The sequence below is a fragment of the Moschus berezovskii genome, chromosome 8 (genome assembly GCF_049115385.1).
Source record: "Moschus berezovskii isolate FMDL1 chromosome 8, NW_MosBer_1.0, whole genome shotgun sequence".
NCBI classification, from domain to species: Eukaryota; Metazoa; Chordata; class Mammalia; order Artiodactyla; family Moschidae; genus Moschus; species Moschus berezovskii.
Genome location: NC_142467.1, coordinates 3,481,069 through 3,507,505, shown reverse-complemented (window position 1 = coordinate 3,507,505; position 26,437 = coordinate 3,481,069). Strand labels below are relative to the sequence as shown.

At 42.3% G+C, this 26,437-nt stretch overlaps 1 protein-coding gene across 2 annotated transcripts in view; it reads right to left on the bottom strand.

Moving 5' to 3' along the window:
- FBXL17 (F-box and leucine rich repeat protein 17) overlaps nt 1-26,437 on the bottom strand; it is a 526,365-nt gene that overhangs the window by 107,315 nt on the left and 392,613 nt on the right. The window contains exon 8 of one of the 2 annotated variants that reach the window (XM_088838428.1): nt 10,225-20,727. The exons of the other annotated variant lie outside the window; for it this stretch is intronic. Within the exon in view, the coding sequence (XP_088694554.1) occupies nt 20,552-20,727 (176 nt within the window). The 3' untranslated portion in view covers nt 10,225-20,551. Of the gene's footprint in view, nt 1-10,224; nt 20,728-26,437 lie in introns of those variants that run through there. 2 annotated transcript variants of the gene reach the window in all.

The window sequence follows — 26,437 nt, the reverse complement described above, 5'->3', positions numbered from 1 at the left end:
CCCAGCATCAGAGTCTTTTCCAGTGAGTCAACTCATCGCATGAGGTGGCCAAAGTATTGCAGTTTCAGCTTTAGCATCAGTCCTTCCAATGAACACCCAGGATTGATCTCCTTTAGAATGGACTGGTTGGATCTCCTTGTAGTCCAAGGGACTCTCAAGAGTCTTCTCCAACACCACAGTTCAAAAGCATCAATTCTTCGGCGATCAGCTTTCTTCACAGTCCAAGTCTCACATCCACACATGACCACGGGAAAAACCATAGCCTTGACTAGACGGACCTTGGTTGGCAAAGTAATGTCTCTGCTTTCTAATATACTATCAAGGTTGGTCATAACTTTCCTTCCAAGGAGTAAGCGTCTTTTAATTTCATGGCTGCAATCAGCATCCTCAGTGATTTTGAAGCCCCCCAAAATAAAGTCTGACACTGTTTCCATTGTTTTCCCATCTATTTCCCATGAAGTGATGGGACCAGATGCCATGATCTTTGTTTTCTGAATGTTGAGCTTCAAGCCAACCTTTTCACTCTCCTCTTTCACTTTCATCAAGAGGCTTTTTAGTTCCTCTTCACTTTCTGCCATAATGGTAGTGTCATCTGAATATGTGAGGTTATAGATATTTCTCCCAGCAATCTTGATTCCAGCTTGTGCTTCTTCCAGCCCAGCATTCCTCATGATGTACTCTGCATATTAAGTTAAATAAGCAAAGTGACACTATACAGCCTTGACATACTCCTTTTCCTATTTGGAACCAGTCTGTTGTTCCATGTACAGTTCTGACTGTTGCTTCCTGACCTGCGTACAGGTTTCTCAAGAGGCAGGTCAGGTGGTCTGGGATTCCCATCTCTTTCAGAATGTTCCACAGTTTATTGTGATCCACACAGTCAAAGGCTTTGGCATAGTCAATGAAGCAGAAATAGATGTTTTTCTGGAACTCTCTTGCTTTCTCCATGATCCAGCGGATGTTGGCAATTTGATCTCTGGTGCCTCTGCCTTTTCTAAAACCTGCTTGAACATCTGGGAGTTCACGGTTCACATATTGCTGAAGCCTGGCTTGGAGGATTTTGAGCATGGCTTTACTAGCGTGTGAGATGCGTGCAATTGTGTGGTAGTCTGAGCATTCTTTGGCATTCCCTTTCTTTGGGATTGGAATGAAGACTGACCTTTTCCAGTCCTGTGGCCACTGCTGAATTTTCCAAATTTGCTGGCATATTGAGTGCAGCACTTTCACAGCGTCATCTTTCAAGATTTGAAATAGCTCAACTGGAATTCCATCACCTCCACTAGCTTTGTTAGTAGTGATGCTTTCTAAGGCCCACTTGACTTCACATTCCGAGATGTCTGGCTCTAGGTCAGTGATCACGTTATTGTGACTATCTTGGTCGTGAAGATCTTTTTTGTACAGTTCTTCTGTGTATTCTTGCCACCTCTTCTTAATATCTTCTGCTTCTGTTAGGTCCATACCATTTCTGACCTTTATCGAGCCCATCTTTGCATGAAATGTTCCCTTGGAATCTCTAATTTTCTTGAAGAGATCTCTTGTTTTTCCTATTCTGTTGTTTTCCTCTATTTCTTTGCATTGATCACTGAGGAAGGCTTTCTTATCTCCTTGCTATTCTTTGGAACTCTGCATTCAGATGCTTATATCTTTCCTTTTCTCCTTTGCTTTTCACTTCTCTTCTTTTCACAGCTATTTGTAAGGCCTCCTCAGACAGCCATTTTGCTTTTTTGCATTTCTTTTCCATGGGGATGGTAAATAGGTGTACACAAAACAAAATGAATATAAAATAATTCTTATCAAGTATTATGGATATTACCAATATGGCCATTTCAATTATGTTTTTCCTGGCACATACATGAAATAAAAATAACGTGAAACAGCAACAGCTTTAAGGAGTCAGTACTGTCTCAGAAAAGTTCAGTTGGGAAAGTATGCTGAACAATCTATCCTGAACTGCCTGCAGTGCAAGGGAGGGTGCGCTGTTACAGAGTGCAGGGGTCCTCCAGGAAAACATCCCGTTTCAATTTCCCACGTCTAACCTGTGGAATCATTAGTAGGCAAAGACAGTTGATTTTAATTGCTCCACTGGTACACAGGGAGAATGACAATCTCAAAAGTAAAGGATTCTTTTCCCCCTTCTAATTAGTCAAAGACAGTTGACATACCATGGCATATTCATGAGTCTACAGGAGAGGAAACAGATTTTAAAAGGAGATATGAATGAAAAGATAGCAGATGGAGAGAAAGCAGTTTTGATCACAGAAGACTAGAAATGAAGGAAAGCTGATAAACTAATCTGAGAACGCTGAAATGGTTAGTACAAAATTAATAATAGTAAAAAGCAGAAAGGAAATGAAAGAAGGTTAAGTATAGGAAAACTGACTTTCTCCTTTTCCTTATTATCTATAAAATGAGGCTCACGGAACTACAGATTGCACAATTCCTGCTCTGACACAAAAAGCCACTTTAAAGTCAGAAATTTACTTCAAAGTCCACACAGGAAATTCAGTCTCATTAATTTATTGACAGACCTTTAGATATGTTAAGTACGGAATATGTAATGCATTTTGAAAATCCATTCTAAATTTTACCCAACTTCAAGGAAACAAAATTATTCTTTCAAATAATAAAACATTTTTTAGAAGTAAATGTTGAAACTAGTAAAACATAAGTAATTTTACTTTTTATCACAGTTGCTGATATTTGACATTTGTTTCTAATGAACGGAATAATTTATATGAAGAAAATAATGCATTAAGCAGGAGGAAGTACTGATCTAAAAGAACCACAAATTCAGTAAATACCAAAAACTCATTCTCCCTCTTATCTAAATAGCTCTCAGCCTTAAGAATAAAAAAAGAAACTAGAGAGATTATCAGTAGTGCGGGCTTGTGATTCTTTTTAAACAAATAACTAAGAAAGATTACAAAGATGTTTTATGTTTTAAAAACTAATAACTAAGAAAGATCACAGAGATGCTTCACTTTACCACAAACTGATTCTGCAACCCTCCTTAATGTTGATTTTGCAATCAGAGTAGAGGCAGATCAGAGCTATTGTAGCTCCCGGTGACAAGAGTCTCCAAAGGAGATGAATGAGATCATCCTATTGATAAGGTCAGGATCGATCTGAAGCAGACCTTTTTTAAATTAGCAAAATGTTGCAGCCCTTTTGTAAGTGTCACCAATAGCCTTTCTCCATGAAAAATGCAGTGGCTTATGGAAAACTAATTTTTTCAATTAAAAATTTCTCACAACAAAAGATTTGCTGCTATACCTGCTTTTCCCCAATTCATTATTATTGCAGAGACATAGACTCTCAAGGTAGCCTACACTTATATCTGGGTTCAGAATAGCCCACCTTCCAAAGATCTTTTAAAAAGTAAGTTATGTCCAGTAGTTAAAATCAATCTCTGTGGTTACAAGTGTCAAAGAAATCTTTCTCAAAACACTAAGAGACATCAATCTCAAATAAAATTCTGACCCTATCAAAATGAAAAGCAATACTTAAAAAGACTTAACTCAAAAATAAATGAACTCTTGAATAAATCTGAAGAAAGCCAAACCAACTCTTTAGCTTTCCTGGGAGGAAGAAAGCGGACCGAGGAGGGATGCTGATAAAAAAGGGGTTGCCGTTAAAACCATAAAACACTGAAACATCACGTGGCAAGAGAAGTCAGGTTTTTTCCCCCTTAAATTAAAAACTATTACAGAAACTCTTCCAGGTACACATGCACATGCTAAGAGGCATGGATGGATGGATGGATATTTATTTACAGATATTTTATTCATACCTACAGAAAAGCAATCCTCAAAGTGGAAATCTGCTTCAGAATTCCCTGGGGTGTCTGTTAAAAATTCAGATTCCTGGAGGTATATTCAGATTCCTCTGCAGATATAGCAAGGAACCTGCACTTTCACTATGTTCCCCAAGTGATCACTTTGTACAGTTAGGTTTCAGAACGACTGCTGTGGACTTGTCCCCTTCGTGGTGTCCAGTATGGTGCTGGTAATCTCCAGCTTTCCTTCCACAGTCAGAAGGTGTAGTGGCAGAGGGCGGGTAGACTGAGGCTCCAAGTCTTGTAAGTGACTTCAACTCTGTGCGATTTGGGTTCCCCACCTTGAAAATAAGGACTTTAATCTCCCGGAGAGATGCTACGGGATGAAAGAAAACCCCTCACACACAGGAGGCTCCCAAAGACTGCATTATTAGTTCAGTCCCCACAGCAACCATTAACTCGTCCTGTCGCAGGCCCACAAGACGCACCTCAAAACAGCAGCCAAGAAAAGAGACTGTTCTGGGTGATGAGCTCCTAAGTCTCTACGATAAAGGGATCTGATGAAGCTCTGAGAAGTTTCACCAGTTCTTCACAAAATAAATCTTACAAGAGTGGGCAGAAGAGAGACTGCCCGCTGGACAGTTTAGGGAAAGTCAAGAGAAGCTCCGAAAAAGAAAATGGCTCCAAAACAAAGATACATTTTTAGTTGCGCTGTGCCCAAATCTCAGCACCGATAGTGTTGGGAAGGTAGCGAATGGATTTGCATCGAGTTCACATTTAAAATGAGGGTATGACTTGTCACCTTCAGAACTGTGAGGTTGATTCCTTTCATTTTAAATTGACATGGTTTCACCGCTTTGCTTAATATAGTCATTGCTTGATTATCAGTTTCTTTCCCGTGTCACTGATTAAAAATCCTGGTGCCAGAAGTACAGAGCTATGAGGACAGAGGGCACTGGCTTTGTAATGAATACAGGTGACGAAAGCGGGGACGGAGCCCAGGAGGAGCGGGCGTCAACAACATCTGGCTCCACCAACTGCTCCACGAGACCCCGCCAATTAGCGCGATCAGGCAGTGCTCACACTGGAGAGGCAAGAAAGGAAACAGGAGTTTCTCACTGGTTTAAAAAAAAAAATGGCTTCAGGCCAAAGTACCAAGAAAAATTAGGAAGAAGAGAATCTTTAATTCCTACTTGGAATACACATTTAGAAATACATTACAAAAAAGTACTATGCTTAAAATTGGTATTAGTGACGAAATTGTTGCACGTCACTTTTCAGGACCTCATACAGATTTTATCTCACTTGACTACATTGAATTCCTCAACCTGGGGCACGTTCCTTTTCTCCACCTAACATGACTGTATAAGTTTCTGTCCACACCTCTTCAGGGGTCACCTAAGCTGCTCTGCACGCTCAAACACAGCACGTACACATGCTTATACTTAAAACAAAAGCTAGCACCTTGAATTGCATTTTAACCACAGAGAATATAGTTTGCAAATATTTATACTTGTGGTGGAAACTTCCTGATGATTCCATTGGATTCAGGAAAAACAAAAAATGTTCCAAAATGAAGCCCCATTACCATTCTCACTGAACAGTTTTAAGTGACCTAGTTGATTCTAGAGGGTGATGGACAATGACGTGTAGAATCATCCTTAGACAGTTTGTGAACCAGGCGTTCTGTGCAGGGCATGAGGCCCTGTGTCCATGAAACAAACTCTTAGCCGCTGATGTGGCAGGGGAAATGTCTAAACTGAAATGGTACAAGGGCCGTGTAATCCAGGTGGAGGGCATAATTATCTCCCTTAAGATTGTGAGTCAACTCTGGTACACAGAGATGAAGTGGTTTTTAAAAAAGTGAATCGTGAGTAAAATTAGGAGGAGAAAATATAGGCCAGATTCCTTTTTTTTCTGTCAGTTGTTCTCAGCACACAGAGATACAGAACTGTTCCTTCATTTTGGGGTAAGTTTAAATAGCTCCCTTCCCTTCATAAGCTAGCACCATTTCCCCTTCTTTAGTTGTAAGACTCATATTGACTGAGATCAAATCTTTATTCTCAGAACAAAAGGTACACGATATAGACCTCAGAGAGGTCACCTCAGCCAGCTAAAAATTTGTGAATCAACATCCAATAGATCCTCTTCTGTCTCCTGTGAAGAAAGGAAAGCCTACATTATTTATCCCTCTATAGCCAGGTCAGCTACAAGGTAACCTGTTGTTAAAAAGGACCAAAATGCAAATGACTGAGCTTTTTAATGCAGAGACACTGATAAGGTGCTTCTTTGTCCTAAGGCCAAAAGATTTCATCTATCTCTTAATTTTATTTCAAGCTGATGTCCCACAACTCAGTTCAGTTAAAAACATGGCAGATTAGAGAGAATTTACAAGAAACCACACCCTTTACTTGAAAACGTGACCTGCAGCTTTCCTGCCTTGTGTCCACCTCAGAAAGTAGATCATTAGGAGCTCCTCCCATCCTCAAACCATCAGGACCCCCCACCTTCGGCCGCTCCCCCTTCAGCAGCCACGGCTCCTGCCCAGCTGGGGATCCCCCCATCAGCAGACTGCAACAGGGCCAGGGGACGGAGGCTCAGGATCGCCCCGACTCGGCCCTCCCTTCCCCGAGGAATGGAGAAAGGCTCGAACATGAACTCTGCTGGGTGCTCCTATCGAAACAGCGGTCGCGTCTCCTAGTCCCTGTCCCTCAAAGCGTCTGGCCACGAGCTAACACCCTGTGGCCCGTTTTCCCCACATGAGACAGGCCTGTGCTTTTTCCCAGAGTAAAACAGTAAAACATCCAAAATTGCACAGAAAACAATTCGGTCACAAGGCTAAGAAATGGGACAATGGAGGAAAATTTGCCTCGGGTTCCCAATTTTACAGGGTTTATTGCACACCTCCTCCGTTTTATGAATGATGGAGCGATCACACATTTTTCTTAAAATAAAGTCTGTCACATCAGAGCTAAAAATGTCAAGTCTGGTCAAGGTTCTGTGGAAATTAGTGGAGACATGAAGATCAGGTGCTCCAGCGTCAGGAAGGGACTGGAATGTGGTCTCCATGGTAACAGCCTTGGTGCTTACATCAAAGGGCCTTCTACATGCACAATGCCCGTGATATTTCTGATGAGTGCTTGGGCCACGGGATCGTTCTCCTCTTAGGTGGGGGCTTTCTGCATTCAGGACCGATCACTAAGTTTAGTTCAGATGCTGATGGCTGAAATTCTCTTCACCGAACCCTGGGTCTAGCAAAGTAAAAAGACCACTTTATATAAAAGAAAAGTGCTCAGGAATCCTTTAGAAGAACCTCATGTATTTTCAACTTACTTTTTACTCAGTTACACAGAAAATTCAAGCATTCTGAGTCACGATCACTATTTAACACGCAGGGCTGAGAAATAATCACGCGGACACTCACATGCGCACAGGCAGCTGTCATTGAGGTGGATTTTGTTTCTGCGTGCGTTTTGTGATATGCCTCACCTGCCTTCCACCTGGTTCTCATCAGCGTCATACCCCCTCTGCCTCACTCATCAAACTCACTGGCTTATTTGGCGGCTACGTTTCACCGATCACAATGTGAAAAGCATGCTAATCACTCCATCATATGTTGTATTTTAGTAGGAGTGGCTTTTATTACACAAAACAGTTCACACGCCTGATGGATGTACAAAGTTTTGTTACAATGGTTCTTATAACATGGGGACTAAGTCTGCTGAATTCTACCTAAAACATCAGTTTGAGGTCCCTCCCAACGTGGTCTCAATTGAGAGAGACCAGAGCTTCAAGTGGTTTGCTGAAGCTGGGACAAGAAATGGCCTCTGAATTCTGCTTCTTTGATGCTTTTTCTTTTTTGGTCTTTGGAACTAGCTAACATGGTCTCAAAGAGGCAAGAGAAGTCCCGGGAGGTTTACTCAGCACTTAGTAATAAACCGCGCTTTACCTCAATGCAGGGACCGTCTCAGTAGATCTGCTCTCAGTGACTAGAACTAACCTGTGCACTGCACTTCTCACACCCTTGTCCTGGGCCCTGATTCTATTTTGGAAACTGATATTCAGATTAACCAAGAACAGGGACGATATGGGCAGGAGGGAAACCTGGGGGACTTGGTGGTTCCTGATGGCCCTTGATTCCTTTTTACTTTTGCTCCTTTGGCTACCTTGCTTTTCCTGCAGCCGGAGCACATTCACGGATCCACGGTTCTGAGACTCAAGCTGTCCTCATGGTAGACCCAGTAACAGCTGCTCAGTCATCCACTCCCACCTTAAGAGGAAGCCCCAGAGGTCCTGAGAGGCTGAAAACACAAACACAGGACTCCACTGCACTTGGGTCTGACAGGCTGACTACAGTGGGAGCAGTTCTAAAACTGTAACATTTATTTAATAACTATTTACTATTTGATGCTTTTGAACTTTGGTGTTGGAGAAGACTCTTGAGAATCCCTTGGACTCCAAGGAGATCCAACCAGTCCATCCTAAAGGAAATCTGTCCTGAATATTCACTGGAAGGACTGATGCTGAAGCTGAAACTCCAATACTTTGGGCAACTCATGCGAAGAGCTGAAAAGACCCTGATGCTGGGAAAGATTGGGGGCGGGAGGAGAAGGGGACGACAGAGGATGAGATGGTTGGATGGCATCACCGACTCAAAGGTCATGAGTTTGGGTAAACCCTGGGAGTTGGTGATGGACAGGGAGGCCTGGCGTGCTGCAGTCCACGGGGTTGCAAAGAGTTGGACACGACTGAAGGACTGAACTGATTTACTGGCTGCCTCCTCTGTGCCAGGTACTGTACTAGGAAATAGGGTTATACATATTTACAAGTCACCCTGCCAAACCTTAGGGAGTTCCTGAATTAGAGGGCAAGAAGGCCAGTGAGTCCTTATTCTCAGCAGAATGTGACGCAGGTGAGCAGAGGGTTTGCACAGGAAGGTGCGGAAGCACGGGGCAGAGGCAGGTGGCTGGGCGCCAGAGGCTTCCTTGAGAAGGCGAGTCTGAGCTGAGCACAAAGTGACAGCCACAACCGCCTGGCTGCAGTGAAGGGGGTGTTCAGGCTGGGGAGGGGCTCTGGCAGAAAAGGCAACCCAGGCACGAGGCACAGACGTGCGGCCATCAGGTCTGGTCAACGCCTGCCAAGCAAGGGGACGGCTGGCGGAGGTGCCGCCAAGACGGGACAACCAGGGAGATAATGAGATGATTTAAACTCATGGGTGAGTCAAAACCAGTCAAAAGGCGGCCCGCCGTGGGTAAATCAGAACTAATGTCAAATGTGTTCCCAATAAAGGTGTCTTGAAAGACACCTGGTTGGAGAATGCTTTCACTTGGATGTGAAAACACCTATCTCAATTGGACAGCTTTCTCAGTTACACTTGATTTCAAGTGATCGTGGGTGGGAAGCTGGTGATGAGTGGGAGGGAACAAAAAGCAGGAGGTGGGTTCTTGGAGTCTGGGTAAGAAAAGATCAAGAGGTTTTGGATGATGTCTTTCACTCATTAGTTCAGTAGAGTAAATGTGACTCATCGAAGGGGAAATGCTTTTGGAACAAAAGAGAACATAATAAATAAATGTTCACTATAGATCCGATAAATATACTCTTGTTGTCCAGTTTTCTCAAATGGATAATATTTTAAAATTTAAGGTAAAAGATGTAACAGTTTCTATTTGAAAAGTTCTGGAAACAGAGTGATGATGGCTGTGCAACACGGTGAATGCACTCAACGCTACTAAACTATACACTTAAGATGGTTAAAACAGTACATTTTATGTTACGTGTATTTTACAAAAAAAAACCTTAAATATGTAAAGTTATATACTATAAATACAGTTGACCAACAATGAATTTGAACTGGATGAGTCCACTTACATGTGGATTTTTTTCAATACATATGTACAACAGTACTTCATGATCGCTGGCTGGTTGAACCCAGGGACGCAGAACCATGTAGAGAAGGACACCAATAAAGTTATAAAGATTTTTAACTGCAAGGAGGGTTGGGGCCCCAAATCCCTGCACTGTTCAAGGGCCAACTATAAGTTAGGACTCACAGTAGAAAACCCTTCATGTAGGACATTAGTTAGTAACTCCTGCTTTCACTGTGACTAGCATTCCACTGGAGAAGGCAATGGCACCCCACTCCAGTACTCTTGCCTGGAAAATCCCATGGATGGAGGAGTCTGGTGGGCTACAGTCCATGGGGTCGCTAAGAGTTGGACACTACTGAGCAACTTCACTTTCAATTTTCATTTTCATGCATTGGAGAAGGAAATGGTAACCCACTCCAGTGTTCTTGCCTGGAGAATCCCAGGGACGGGGGAGCCTGGTGGGCTGCCGTCTATGGGGTCACACAGAGTCGGACACAACTGAAGTGACGCAGCAGCAGCAGCAGCAGCATTCTACTATGTAAATAGTTCCGTTCCGTTCCGTCGCTCAGTCGTGTCCGACTCTTTGCAACCCCGTGGACTGTAGCCTACCAGGCTTCTCCGTCCATGGGATTCTCCAGGCAAGAATACTGGAGTGGGTTACCGTTTCCTTCTCCAGGGGATCTTCCCGACCCAGGGATCGAACCCAGGTCTCCCTCATTGGAGGCAGACGCTTTAACCTCTGAGCCACCAGGGAAGCCCATGTAAATAGTTACTAATTATTAACCATCTACTCTGTCAGGCCCCGTATACAACACATAACACACACCCTTTGATGTTGGTATTATTCCCAAATATAGATAAGGATAAGAAACATCATTTAATGCAAAGACTGAAAGAGCATTACAAAGAAGTTATTGCTGCTACCTTGCATGTCAAATGGGATTTTTTAATTTTTTTCTTACATTATTAAATGTAGTTTAGAAGATGTCAGTGGGATAATTTGTTGTAAATAACAGAGCAAACGTTAGTTTCTTAGAAGTGAACAATTTCCCATTTTAAGGAAACTGTCTAACTATAAGCTGATTATTTTGTTCATAAAGTAGAACAGAGAAGTAGATATCAACAAATTTACATCATGGATAAATTTCTTTTAACTACTTAACTAATTTCAGGACTCACAGAGGATTCCTCAGATAGGCGAGTATTTAGCAAAAGCATAAAATTTTATAGAGAAAACAGTTATTTTAAACCACGCATGCCACCCATTAATCTAATTTTAAAAACCTATCTGAATAATTTCATGGTACAAAACCCACCCTCCTTTAGGGAAGTTTTTATCTATAATAGAAAATTATGTATTCATGATGAGGAGGAAAGGAAAAACTGAAAATATTTGGAAGAAGTAGTCATACACTAGAAAAGAATAAAGTATTTTCTTCTTATTACTTGTAGGATTCTCAAGTCCTGATCTCTGATGAAGCTGCGAACACTGGAGCTCCTGGGACTTGACTGGAATGCCTGGGGACCTGGGAGAGGCGCGGCCTCTGCTGGTCCTGCTGACCGAGAGCCCACTGCGGCCGGGCCCGCTCACGGGGCCTGATCACCACCACAAACACAGCCCCGTGTTCCCAAACGGGGAACAGGAAACTTGACAAACGATGACAGATATGAACTCTAAGTCCGACGGGAGAGACGTGTAAAGAGCTAAGACTAAACGTAAGGGAAGAATCCATTTTGCCACTAATGGCAATAAGCTGAGAGCAAAGGCTCTGAAGTCAGAAAAACTGGATTTTAATCCTGGCTTTTCTAGTTGGGTTACTTCATCGCTATGTTGCTGAGTCTTTCTAAACTTCAGTTTTCTTATCTGGAAAATGAGACCAAGTATGTAAAATGTCTAAAAGTACCAACTGCACACAGTAGGTACCTTTACTGTCTTAATACCTCTATTTATTATAAAATATAAAAACTGAGCAGAAAACACATTTGACTTTGAAAGCATGGAAAATCACGTTACTATTCTCTGACACTGTTGTTCTGTTATCCTTAGCATACTCAAATTTTGGACATGCAAATCAACAATTTTAATACTTGAAGACTCACTCTGGGGTTTATATAACAGAAAGTAAAGTGTGGAGAAGGAAATGGCAACCCACTCCAGTGTTCTTGCCTGGAGAATCCCAGGGACGGGGGAGCCTGGTGGGCTTCCGTCTATGGGGTCACACAGAGTCGGACACGACTGAAGTGACTTAGCAGCAGCAGCAAAGTGTGGAAAATAGATTCTTTTCTAGTTAATGAGGTTAATCAGATAATTCAGAACATCTGAAATCCCGGATAAACGCTTAAGTTTGCCTTCTTTTGCCAATACAAAGGAGACCTAGCACATTTATCACCTAGGCAAATGTCCAAATAAACAGCGTTTGAGCAGTGTAAATATAATATAATACATTTTATGTCAGTGAGAGCTTTTTAAGATTTACCATGGACCCAGTCAAATATAGACAGGTGAATTCATGCCACAGCTGCCAAATTTTTATTTTACTCTATGTAGGGAGGACCTGGCATTAAGCAAAGGTTCCCATTTTCTTTATACAAATGGATAGTTTTGCCCAAAGAAATCACTTTGTCATAGAAGCTTTCATGTGGTGAGTTGGCAAAATTTTTGCTGCCTTACATGATCAAACAATAACAATAAAAATCACAGGGGATGCAGTGTATGGGCAAAGCACAATTAGAACCATGAATAATTCTCTTGGATAAAAAATTATTACTTAGAGAATAAACATCATGAAATTACTGATTATCCATTTCTTTCAAAGAGAAGTTACCCAAAATGGAGAGTATTTAAATGTAATACAAACATCAAATGTAATAGAAATATCCTTACTGGAGCCTAATGCATAAGATGACAAATCTGAGCCAAGAAGCGCACCCAATTCTCAAGCTTTCAATGAAGCATCTTACTAAAAATGATAGTTCCCATTAAATGTTGTCCCTTTAGCATTTGCATGCAGTTAAGACTTTATATCCAAAGGATAGCTTTACCTTCAAGGCTATTTATAGGAAGTTAATATCTGAGACACGCAAAGACCTCAATTTGCATAAGAAGGAGGCAAGGCTACATTCACTCAGGTATACAAATGGCAACCATATAGACAAAAGCTCTAAGAACTCATAATCTCTTCTTTTGGATTTGTCAGGGATGGCTGGCTAATTGGGAGGAACTCATGAAAGTTCCTTACAATCCAATTAGCACTTCAGTGCAATTAAGTGGTAGAGGCTTCCCTATTCTGCAGAGACTGGCTTTGATCTTGCAGTGAAAAGTGTCCTTCCTTAAAGCTGCGGTTTTGATTTTTTTCCCGGTAATTAGTGCTAATTGTAAACCCAAGCCTGACCTGCTATAAACAGAGTGTTTTACTGCATTTGACACCAGGACCTTAAATCAGTGTTCTCTTTTGTCTATATTGTACTTGCTTATTAGAAGTCTGCCAATTTTGCTCATTATTTGATGCACAATGGCTAAGTACATACTAAAGTCAGCTGAAACAAATGCCTTGATCTTAAGAGCTTGTGTGGGTATTTTCACTGATGTCTTTTAAGCCCAACTACCATAAAAGTAGTTGATTGAATTTCACTTAAGGAATATACTGTAGTTTTTCCATACAAAGAATGACTATTCAGAAGCAATTTCTAAAGAGGTTTAGTGACCCTTGTATGTTTGGAAAATAAAAACAAAAGATGAAAATGGTCTTTTCATAGGAGAAAACATAAAGAACTGCATAAATCAACTGCAGCAGTCTGTTGAAAAATACCTATTATAACAGTCTCTGTTAAATCAACTCATTGTTCAGATTCATAAAAATGAATTAAAACATAAGCCTGTTAGTGAACAGACCAAAAAGATATCTCTATATGGAAATAAGATGCTGTAAAATATAAAATCCCATTCCTTCTCTAAGATATAGATACGATCTTTTGAAATTAGCACACATTTTCTATGCAAACGCAAAGCAACTGGATATTAAGCTCGGATACCTTTCCCTCAAATATGTTTTTAAACATACCCTATTTCATCACTGAGTACACAGTTTCCTCATAGGAAACAGAAAGATAATGGAAGCTAGCCCAGTTCATGTTGTATCACTAGACATTCTGAATCAAGACCAATTTACTGATCTTTAAGTATATATAGTCCAGTGTGTTATGCTGTTATTTAATTGCTAAGTCATGTCTGACTCTTTGCGACCCTACCAGGCTCCTCTGTCCCTGGGATTTTCCAGAGAAGAATACTGGGGTAGGTTGTATAAACATATAATTACTAGGAGGAAAATATCTATCTAAATACAAATATACAATACACAAAAAATATGATGTCCCCAATTAGCACTACTTAATATTTTGGTTAAAAAGACTTTTTTCCCCTTACGTAATGAAGAATCTAGAAACAAGGATAGAAACAATCTAGAAAAAAGAACCTTTCTCTAAAGGACGATATGACAGAATACGACTAAAGCAAACAAAGGGCAAGATGGACTCTTAGAAATCTTCCCTTATTTTATGTCTTTCAATCATTTAAAAACCCCAAAATATTGCATGCATACAGTTTCAATTCAGCTCAATCGCTCAGTTGTGTCTGACTCTCTGTGACCCCATGGACTGCAGCACACCAGGCCTCTCTGTCCGTCACCAACTTCCAGAGTTCACTCAAATTCATGTCCATCAAGTCGGTGATGCCATTCAGCCATCTCATTCTCTGTCGTCCCCGTCTCCTCCAGCCCTCAATACCTCCCAGCATCAGGGTCTTTTCCAATGAGTCAACTCTTCACATGAGGTGCCCAAAGTATTGGAGTTTCAGCTTCAGCATCAGTCCTTCCAATGAACACTCAGGACTGATTTCCTTTAGGATGGACTGGTTGGATCTCCTTGCAGTCCAAGGGACTCTCAAGAATCTTCTCCAACATCAGACTGTAAAAGCATCACTTTTTCAGTGCTCAGCTTTCTTTATAGTCCAACTCTCACATCCATACATTACCACTCGAAAAACCATAGCCTTGACTAGCCGGACCTTTGTTGGCAAAGTAATATCTCTGCTTTTTAATACTCTGTCTAGGTTGGTCATAGCTTTTCTTCCAAGGAGCAAGTGTCTTTTAATTTCATGACTGCACCATCTGCAATGATTTTAGAGTCTCAAAAAACAATGTCTTTCACTGTTTCCATTGTTTCCCCATCTATTTGCCATGAAGTGATTGGACTGGATGCCAGGATCTTAGTTTTCTGAATGTTGAATTTTAAGCCAAATTTTTCACTCTCCTCTTTCACTTTCATCAAGAGGCTCCTTAGTTCCTCTTCACTTTCTGCCATAAGGGTGGTGTCATCTGCATATCTGAGATTATTGGTATTTCTCCTGGAAATCTTGATTCTAGCTTGTGCTTCATCCAGCCCAGCATTTCGCATGATATACTCTGCATAGAAGTTAAATAAGCAGGGTGACAATATACAGCCTCGACGTACTCCTTTTCCTACTTGGAACCAGTCTGTTCCATGTCCAGTTCTAACTGTTGCCTCCTGACCTGCATATAGATTTCTCAGGAGGCAGGTCAGGTGGTCTGGTATTCCCATCTCTTTCAGAATTTTCCACAGTTTTTTGTGATCCACACAGTCAAAGGTTTTGGCATCAATAATGCAGAGACAGATGTTTTTCTGGAACTCTCTCAATTTTTGATGATCCAATGGAAGTTGGCAATTTGATCTCTGGTTCCTTTGGCTTTTCTAAATCCAGCTTGAACATCTGGAAGTTCACAGTTCATGTACTGCTGAAGCCTGGCTCAGAGAATTTTGAGCATTACTTTGCTAGTGTGTAAAATGAGTACAGTTGTGAGATAGTTTGAACATTTTTTGACATTGCCTTTCTTTGGGATTGGAATGAAAACTGACCTTTTCCAGTCCTGTGGCCACTGTTGAGTTTTCCAAATTTGCTGGCACATTGAGTGCAGCACTTTCATAGCATCATCTCTTAGGATTTGAAATACCTCAACTGGAATTCCATCACCTCCACTAGCTCGTTGTTCATAGTAATGCTTCCTAAGGCCCACTTGACTTTGTATTCCAGGATGTCTGGCTCTAGGTGAGTGATCCCACCATCCTGATTATCTGGGTCATTAAGATCTTTTTGGTACAGTTCTTCTGTGTATTCTTGCCACCTCTTCTTAATATCTTCTGCTTCTGTTAGGTCCATACCATTTCTGTCCTTTATTGTACCCATCCTTGCATGAAATGTTCCCTTGGTATCTCTAATTTTCTTTAAGAGATCTCTAGTCTTTCCCCTTCTGTTGTTTTCCTCAATTTCTTTGCATTGAACACTGAGGAAGGCTTTCTTATCTCTCCTTGCTATTCTTTGGAACTCTGCATTCAAATGGGTATATCTTGCCTTTTCTCCTTTGCCTTTTGCTTCTCTTCTTTTCTCAGCTATTTGTAAGGCCTCCTCAGACAACCATTTTGCCTTTCTGCATTTCTTTTTCTTGGGGATGGTCTTGATCAGTGACTCCTGTACAATGTCACGAACCTCCGTCCAGAGTTCATCAGGCACTCTGTCAGATCTAATGCCTTGAATCTATTTCTCACTTCCACTGTATAATTGTAAGGGATTTGATTTAGATCATACCTGAATGGTCTACTGGTTTTCCCTACTTTCTTCAATTTCAGTCTGAATTTGGCAATAAGGAGTTCATGATCTGAGCCACAGTCAGCTCCTGGTCTTGTTTTTACTGACTATATAGAGCTTCTCCATCTTTGGCTGCAAAGAATATAATCAATCTGATTTCGGTGGTGACCATCTGGTGATGTCCATGTGTAGAGTCTTCTCTTGTGTTGCTGGAAGAGGGTGTTTGCTATGAGCAGTGCCTTCTCTTGGCAAGTTTAGAAGTCAAATAATAATGAAAGGAGAATCCCATGGACGGAGAAGCCTGGTAGGCTACTGTCCACGGGGTCGCAAAGAGTCGGACATGACTGAGCGATGGAACGGAATGGAATCAAAACCTTGAGAGTAATTTCCCATCTCCTCATCTCCTCCTCCCCAGAGGAAAGGACTCTCAGCTGTTTGAGGCTTCAGCTCTTCTTTGGCTCGTATGTTCCGGTCAGCTGTGACTGCGGCGAGACGGCTGACAGGAATCAGCCCTGACCAGATGCCTTCTGGAGTCCTCAGGAGGGCCGCCCCTGTTTCTGCAGTCCACGCAGCCTCCAGGTCCTGGCGCTCCCTGACTCCATCCTCCCCGGAGCATCGCCTCCGTCCTGTGTGGAGGTGGAGGCCCCTGAGCAAGGACAGTGGAGCTGACCAGGAGGTCTGGCTGCGGCTCACACACACTTTTGAGCAATCCCTGTTTTCATTACCCTCACTGTTACTACAATGCCCTCCAATTCTCAGATCTTGCTGGGAAGCAAACTGCTTAGCTGTTCTTTGGTACTCTCAACCTGCAAGCATTTTTGTTTGACCTCCCTTCTCTCTACTAAGTCACTTATCATTCCTTTAGAAATATTTATTGTGGTAAAGAAAAATTAAGACTGCGCCATTTTCACTATTTTAAAGGCACTTTTCAGTGGCAACAAATACTCACACTGTTCCCCAAACTTTTTCATTACTCTAGCCGTCATCACTCTCCCACCTGCCTTCCAGCTTCAAAGGCTGTCTTCTGGGCAACGGCGGATGGCTCTCCACTGTAATCACAGCCAAACTTATGTTTGTGCTTCTCTGTTTTCTAGTTGTGGGTGTGGTTTCTAAGAAAAAGGTGCAAAAATGTTTTTATTCTGTCATGGTAAACCCTAACTTTCATCTCCTTCTTCTAAGGATGGGACAATTCTTGCCTGGAAACAGAAAACAGTGTTGCTCTGGGTCCAGTGCGATTTGCCTAACTACCCAACATGGCACTTTCCATCAACTGGGCTACTCATTTCATTACTGAGGTCATCATGAGTTCTGATCATCTTGTGGGGGGACACACACAAAAAACTGGGCATAACAAAGACACTGAGAACGGTGTTTATGCAGAATTTATCAGAACAGTGACTGTTGAACAGGTGATGCTTAGGGAAGCAGATCTTCCTGAATTCCCGTGGTGACAGCAGCTAGGAAACTGAGTAAGAGAATGAGATCTCTGGGACATCGTGAGTACACACCATGGAGTGGCCTGCTGAGCACTGCAGACAGCTAGACGGATCTCCTCCCAGAGCTGGGAGACTTTATTTCAGGGCGTTTAATACAAAATTTGCAACATTTTGCTGAGCATGCATCCCAAACTAGATGTAGATTATACCTTAAATATCTAATGATGTAACAGCAAAAATGAAAGAATAACATTTTCTGTACTTGGATGTGGCTTTTCATGTCATAAATTCTCACCCTCTGTATTCCATGTGCCTCCGTGGCCACCACTTTAGCGTGTGGCACATTATTTTAATCAGATAGCGTCTGCTCTGGTGATAAACTGGAATAAAAGGGCCTTAACGAGATATGTAACTTAAATAGCACGGTAAGATCTGAACCTTTCGTTGATTTGAATGTCACGAGAGGAAAGGAGGAGGAAAAGAGGAGGAATAATAAGGTAAATAGCATCAAAGAAACGGAGCAACTCTGTTCTCGGGTAGGAATCCTGTCATCCCTACTCTAGAGATGAAAGAGCCACAGCTCAGAAAAGTTAAGTAACGTAACCAATATCACACAGCTATAAGTGACAGAGCTACAGTCGGAATCCAAACCCAGCGCTCTCAACAACTTAGCTATGTGGCCGGTGAAAGATTCCCAGTAACTCAAAAACAAAGTTTAGTTATGTGAGTAAAGTAATCTAGAGTAAGCACGAATACTCTAGTACACTGATCATGGCGAGGGCAGGGCAGTTTCTTCTCATTTGAAAGGCAGTTTAACCTCTTCTTGTAGAGTGGGCACATCTGCTACTCTTGATAAACTATTCATCAATATGGAAACACTGGATGAGACAGTAAATCATGTCCATGAAAATGCAGCTGAAAAATGTGTTGTTACTTTCACAAAAACGTGACGTATATTTATAAAAGCCTATTGATCTACAAGATTCTTTTAACAGAAAACTTATTTTCCACATTAACAATTTGTTCAAGAACCTAGAAATAAATAAAAGGGCCCCCGAGCAAGGCTTAAGAAGGAAAGTCAGAGTAAATGTACCCTGTGCCGTCTTCACTAGAAAGCCTTTTCCCCGTCCCTTGTCTAATGATTCTTATTTGAGGTACAAATCTAACAAGCTATTTTTTTTTCATGTAGGCCAAGCCACATCAAAAGCAATAAACAGAAAAGGGTGAGACATTGCTAAAGGAAGGAAATACAAGAACACCAAAACATCAAGAAATGACAATAATGAACTTCTAATAAATTACTAGAGAAAGACAGTGGTTGAGGTCAGAGGTTGTCAAAGCACAGCCTGAAAGCCGAATTCAGCCACTGCTGATACAACGACAAAGTCTTACTGGAGATCAGTTACGGTCGTTTCACTAACGATTCGCCAAGACTGCCTTCGGAAAGCAGGGGCAGCTGAGGGGCAGCAGAGAGTACTTGGCCCACAAAACTTAAAATGTTTCCTACCTGGCCCTTTACAAAAACAGTCTGTCCACCCTGTGGTGGAGGTCATTAAAAGCAGGAGTAAAGAGCTTTCCATATTTCACTAGGCACAGTGAAATGCCCATGGGCACAGTAAACCTGAGTTATTCAGAAATGGTCAGCTTATCTGTAGTGTATTTCAGTATATACTGTTTAATAAAGCATTGAAGGATATGATACATTGTAGACCAGTTTCTAAATGGCAACCCACTCCAGTACTCTTGCCTGGAAAATCCCATGGACGGAGGAGTCTGGTAGGCTACAGTCCATGGGGTTGCACAGTCGGATATGACTGAGCGACTTCACTTTCACTCCCAAAATGATTATTTTTTAACCAACACAGATCAAACATTTCAGGTAACCAGAAATCTGATTATAAAGAATGCCCAAAGAGATGACATTTCTAAAGGAAAATCTAATATTAAAAAAAAATTATTTAGAAGCTGAAATCTTAGAATTATTCGCTGGCACAAGCAGGTGAGCAAAATGAAATCATTTCAGATGCACTTGCTAAAGTATTTTTCCCCTTAAGATCAAAGTTTGTGTTCTAATTTCCTTCAGGTGATCCAGTTTCTGGGCTCTAGAAGCCTCGTGTTCCCTGAACTGAGCACCTTGGAAACACTGGTATCAGATGAGTGAATTGGCAGTTTTTGAAGAACTACTGCTGTAACTTAAACTACGCCTTGATCTGCCCCCAAAGCATGCTAGAGAACCTAATTTCCATAAAATTTTCTAACCCAATTTGAATAGTATAATGTGGACAGTGGGGAATAAATGGGTTTGATCAATTATGAATTTATATGATATGTTAGTAAACTATTCAGGCTAAGTCTTACAATTCAGTATTTTGAACACTAATGCCAAGCTACATAATTTTAAAATGGTGCATTTCAGAAAAAACTCACCAGGGCATATTTGCATATTTGGAAATCTAATTAACCCAAGCATATCTTAAAGCTTTCAAGAGAGAACATACAATAACATTTTTGTCAGCTGAATGTTTGCTTGAGGCTATGTAAGGATTTTATCATCTGCTGTAATGTAACCCTTCAGCTCCCCATTTTTATATGAGAATTACCTGTGGACAGACAGAAGCTTTCCTCCTCTCTGGGCCTGTGACTCTGGGGCTCAGCTTGAACAAGAGAACACTGGCCACTTCAAGAACACCCTCAAGTGTCTGATGACTCTGCTACACAATCCAAATCCAAAACTGTTTTTTCCCTGACCTCAGATAGTGTAACACTGAATTACACTGTTGCAGAAACTCTTGAATTAGGTGGGAAAAAAAAAAAACTACATTGCAGAAATAGCAAAACAAAGCATTCTTTTTATGTCTTTTGTGGGGGAATATTTCAAAAGGAGACAGAAGCCCGATGACGGATGCCGCTGAACTGCCTCCCCAGCTGCGACCTCCTCTGTCCTGAACGAATTTTCCTCCAGTGAGGCTTCCTCTTCGTCCAGGCCAGAATCTGTGCCCGCCGACAAAGGCGAAAGAGCAAAAAAGGAGATTAGTTCTTTGGACCTATGGTCTCCCTGCTAAAAGTTAGCACATTGCTGTATGCATCACTCTCTTTGCAAGTCTGGTTGAGGAGGTTGATCCATGGGTAAAGCCCTACTCACCTGAGACTTTCCTTTGCATTTCTGGTCATTTACCTTGTCAGAGTGAAAAAAAGACCTGCTGTCCTTGCAACGGCATCTCCCTAAGAATTGCTGCAAATACAGAGGCTCAGACTAAGAAACACTATTTGCACGCTCATGGCCCTCACCTGTTTCTCCAAGTTCCCTGCAGACACTCCCCTGTTAAAGAAGCTGAGAGAAAAGGTAGTTCTGGAATAAACGGAAGTCCCTTCTATCCTCATTAAGTAGGGGACTGGATTTATGAGGAATCTTGATATGTCCAACAGAATCTCAATACACTAAGAGATTTCGGGAGATAACATAAAAATTATGAACTTAATTTTGCAACAATATACAGTAGTTCTGCAATAAGGTTTGCTTCAAAATTGCAAATCTATTCCAACAGAATTGATATATGAGGGAACAGCTGGAACATAACGAAATTTCACGTTTGCTTATGCCAAGTTCTTAGTGAGAAAGACTAGGTGAGCGCTGAAAAGTGTACCCGGCTGAGCTGAACTGTGGAGAAATCTGCGACACACACCCAAGCCGCACTGCACGCCTCTCACCTCACTTCCTGTGTTATGACGCGGTGGGGTACCATATCCATCCTCATCTCCTGTCACAAGTTTCCCTCCGATTTCAGATGACCGCCCTCCACCACTTCACCCTCTGCCTTGGCCGCCACGAGTAAACTTCAGGTCTCTTTCGAGGTGCGGTGCCACGTTTTCTGCAGAACCTGTGCAGTGCTGCGGTGGTAGTCTGGACTCCTTCAGTAGCCACGATGTGCAAACCATGCTGCCATTCTCACTAAGTCCCTCTCCTTGAAAAAGTGTGTGTCCCCTTGATGAAGTTTCTGAGTGGTTGCCCCAACCCCATTTTCCTTTAAAGCTGCAATTTTCTGTGCAGCATGATGAATTTAGAAACATCTATGTCACCCCTTAACAGAAAACTGACTGTGAATCAGATTTCATTGTCTCATTAAGGATCAAAGAAAGGGCAGAGGACAGAATCAATAACATTTCAGGTGACGAAAAGAAACAAATGCTCTTATGTATCTTGCTACATACAGACGATCGGTTTCTGCGATAGTTTCTGCGACAATCTAAAACAGTTGACATTTTAGAGCACAATGGACTCCCTTCCCACCACAGCCCAGTTCAGCTCAGTCAGCTCTCCTCCGGCAAACTCGAGACACTACCCCGCTCTGTATCAGACGCACCCACCGTGTCTCGTATGTTCCCGAGCCACCTGCTCATACCTTTGGCACAGGCCCCATCCCATCACACTGCAACTGTTTACTTATGACTCTCAGTCACTGGCCTGTGGGCTCCTGAGAGCCGTCTTCGCGCCTGCATTTGGATTCTAAGCACGTCATGCAGTGTCTAGCACAGTGGAGATGCCCATCAAATGTTTGTGAAGGCAAGAAAAAGGAGTATTCGGTTATTTGTATCATTCATAGCCTTGAGCAGTGCTTTACACAGAGCAGGCACTCAACAGACATTGTTAAATGCAAGGCAAGGAAACAGAAGAAAGAACTGCATTTATTCTGAGACAGGAAAAACAGTGAGCAAAGTCATCTCGTGAAACTGTCAAATAAAGCCTTCCTAGTACTCTTGCCTAGAAAATCCCATGGATGGAGGAGCCTGGTGGGCTGCAGTCCATGGGGTCGCTACGAGTCAGACACGACTGAGCGACTTCACTTTCACTTTTCACTTTCACACATTGGAGAAGGAAATGGCAACCCACTCCAGTGTTCTTGCCTGGAGAATCCCAGGGACGGGGGAGCCTGGTGGGCTTCCATCTATGGGGTCACACAGAGTCGGACACGACTGAAGTGACTTAGCAGCAGGTGCAGTAATAAGGTAAAAATCTTTATAGAAGAACAGGGAAGGAAGATGACTACGATATTTTATATTCACGAAAGAACTGCTGAATTCCTCAAAATGGGTTGTCTGGCTCTCAGTTCTACCATCAAGCAGGTCAACTCTTGAGCCTTCCAACCACGTGGGTGTTCATTCCATTTTGAACATCTTCAAAAGATTATATTCTACTGCTTGGTAACCTTAGACAATGCTTATTGATATTTTATAATCAAGCAACGCCTTCCAATGTAAAAGCAAGCTCCCCCTTGCTACTGTAAACAGTTTCTTTTGTTCATTCTTCTGTAGGGATCGAGCACTGGTTTGCATTCTTATGATAAACCTCTACATACTAAAAGACAGTTATTAAGTCATCTTGAGCTTTCTATTTTCCTGGTTAAGCAACCAAACTCCTTTAATCTTTCCCCACATGGCTTACTTTACATTCCATTAAGCATTTCTGTTGTTTTGCTATAGACTTTTTCCAATTTTTACACTTCCTTTTAAAAGGTAGAAATTAAAAGTCAACCAAAGAGTTTAATAAAAGCTTATACAACACCAAACATAACAAAGGATTACTTTCTAACTCCCCGAATCCCAGTATCACAGGAGTTGTGTAGCATGCTTCGCTACAAGCCAACAAGTTCTTACCGCCTCTCCGTGCCCGCTGAGCCTCCTGTGCGACCTGAAACCTGGGGTGTGGGGGGGCCTGGTGCCCCACTCTGTGGACAGTTGTTCGGAGGTGCCCTGGGCACACGCTACACCTTCTTTCTGCCCGAGCTTCCTGAACTAGACTTTGGGGCGTGGAGCTGGTTCCAGGTGGATCTCATCTTAATTTTCTGTAGCTCTGGCCACAAAAGAGCTACACACGCCTCTGGTGGAGCAGGGCTGGCCCCCGCAGTCTTGTTTCAGGGTGGGCACCGCTTGGCTGAGTCACCTGGAGCTCACAGTCTTTTTCTTGTTCTCTCTGTGCTTAGACAAACTTCCTCCCTCTGCTGACAGTATAGTGTCTTTCTTAGGAAATAACCTTGGAATTTGTTCCATATTTTTGAAATGTGATTTACATAATTTATTAAGGTCATTTCAAATTCTAGTTCTAGCTTTCCAAGTGCTGCAACTCCTGTTAGCTTAGTATAATCTCCAAACTTAGTCGGAATGCCTTTCAGCCTGTCGCCCAGGAAATCATGAGAAAGCAGAACGGAATCTATCATGGACACCAGGACGGACTCTTCAACAGCTTCAAAACAGACCCTCACAGCTTATAACAAGGACTTCAGAGGGTAATCTCTTTACCAAAAGGCATGTTAACCTAATTGTGATGACACTGGGGTCTACTTAGACTATATCTTCTTATTTACTGACAAAAGGCAGCCACCTGTGGGGTGGAATCAAAGCTGACAGTGAATGATGATGGCTCTGTCCCTCACTCTCCTGTGGCCTGCTGCTGCGGCTGCTAAGTCGCGTCAGTCGTGTCCAACTCTGTGCGACCCCACAGACGGCAGCCCACCAGCTCCTCCATCCACGGGATTCTCCAGGCAAGAACACTGGAGAGGGTGGCCATTTCCTTCTCCAATGCATGAGAGTGAAAAGTGAAAGTGAAGTCGCTCAGTCGTGTCCGAATCGTAGAGAGCCCATGGACTGTAGTCCACGAGGCTCCTCCGTCCATGGGATTTTCCAGGCAAGAGCACTGCAGTGGGGTGCCATTGCCTTCTCCGCCTTTGGCCTGCAGGGGATAATAATTCATCACAGAAGGAAACCGTACCACTCTGGGTAGATGTGCAACTTGCAAAACAGAGCAACAAAATTATAACCAAGGTTTTACCATAATGATCTTTATTATCCTGGCTATTGAAAGAGATGGGAAACCCAGAGCACCTGACCTGACTCTTGAGAAACCTGTATGCAGGTCAGGAAGCAACAGTCAGAACTGTACATGGAACAACAGACTGGTTCCAAATAGGAAAAGGAGTATGTCATGGCTGTATATTGTCACCCTGCTTATTTAACTTCTATGCAGAGTACATCATGAGGAACGCTGGGCTGGAAAAGCACAAGCTGGAATCAAGACTGCCGGGAGAAATATCAATAACCTCAGATATGCAGATGACACCACCCCTATGGCAGAAAGTGAAGAGGAACTCAAAAGCCTCTTGATGAAAGTGAAAGAGGAGGGTGAAAAGGTTGGCTTGAAGCTCAACCTTCAGAAAACAAAGATCATGGCATCTGGTCCCATCACTTCATGGGAAATAGATGGAGAAACAGTGGAAACAGTGTCAGACTTTATTTTTGGGGGCTCCAAAATCACTGCAGATGCTGATTGCAGCCATGAAATTAAAAGACGCTTACTCCTTGGAAGGAAAGTCATGACCAATCTAGACAGCATATTAAAAAGCAGAGACATTACTTTGCCAACAAAGGTCCGTCTAGTCAAAGCTACGGTTTTTCCCGTGGTCATGGATGGATGTGAGAGTTGGACTGTGAAGAAAGCTGATCGCCAAAGAATTGATGCTTTTGAACTGTGGTGCTGGAGAAGACTCTTGAGACTCCCTTGGACTGCAAGGAGATCCAACCAGTCCATCCTAAAGGAAATCAGTCCTGGGTATTCATTGGAAGGACTGATGCTAAAGCTGAAACTCCAATACTTTGGCCACCTCATGTGACGAGTTGACTCACTGGAAAAGGGTCTGATGCTGGGAGGGATTGGGGGTGGGAGGAGACAGGGACGACAGAGAATGAGATGGCTGGATGGCATCACCGACTCAATGGACATGAGTTTGAGTGAATTCCGGGAGTTCGTGATGGACAGGGAGGCCTGGCGTGCTATGATTCATGGGGTCGCAAAGAGTCGGACATGACTGAGTGACTGAACTGAACTGAACTGACTGTCACTGTGCAACTTAAAAATAAATCAATACCAAATTAATTACTATCAAAAATATAAAATGTAAAAAGGTTTTTAAGTCAATACAAGAAACTAAAGGTAGAAATCTGATCAATCTAGGTAATTGTGACAGTGGTATTATCACGAGATCAAGTTGCTGAATGATTCAGCTGTCACTAGAAAGAAGCAAAATCCAGTGAAAATAACTAAAATTAGATGCATTCAGCTACCATGATTGTTGGCTTCTAAACTGCAAACTAGACACCCTATTATACAGGTAAAGAGTAACACCACAGTTCAAAAGCATCAATTCTTCGGCGATCAGCTTTCTTCACAGTCCAACTCTCACAACCATACATGACCACGGGAAAAACCACAGCCTTGACTAGACGGACCTTGGTTGGCAAAGTAATGTCTCTGCTTTTTAATATGCTATCTAGGTTCGTCATAACTTTCCTTTCAAGGAGTAAGCGTCTTTTAATTTCATGGCTGCAATCAGCATCTGCAGTGATTTTGGAGCCCCAAAAAATAAAGTCTGACACTGTTTCCACTGTTTTCCCATCTATTTCCCATGAAGTGATGGGACCAGATGCCATGGATGCTTTTGAACTGTGGTGCTGGAGAAGACTCTTGAGAGTCCCTTGGACTGCAAGGAGATCCAACCAGTCCATTCTAAAGGAGATCAATCCTGGGTGTTCACTGGAAGGACTGATGCTAAAGCTGAAGCTCCAATACTTTGGCCACCTCATGCGATGACTTGAATCACTGGAAAAGACCCTGATGCTGGGAGGGATCGCGGGCGGGAGGAGTCGGGGACGA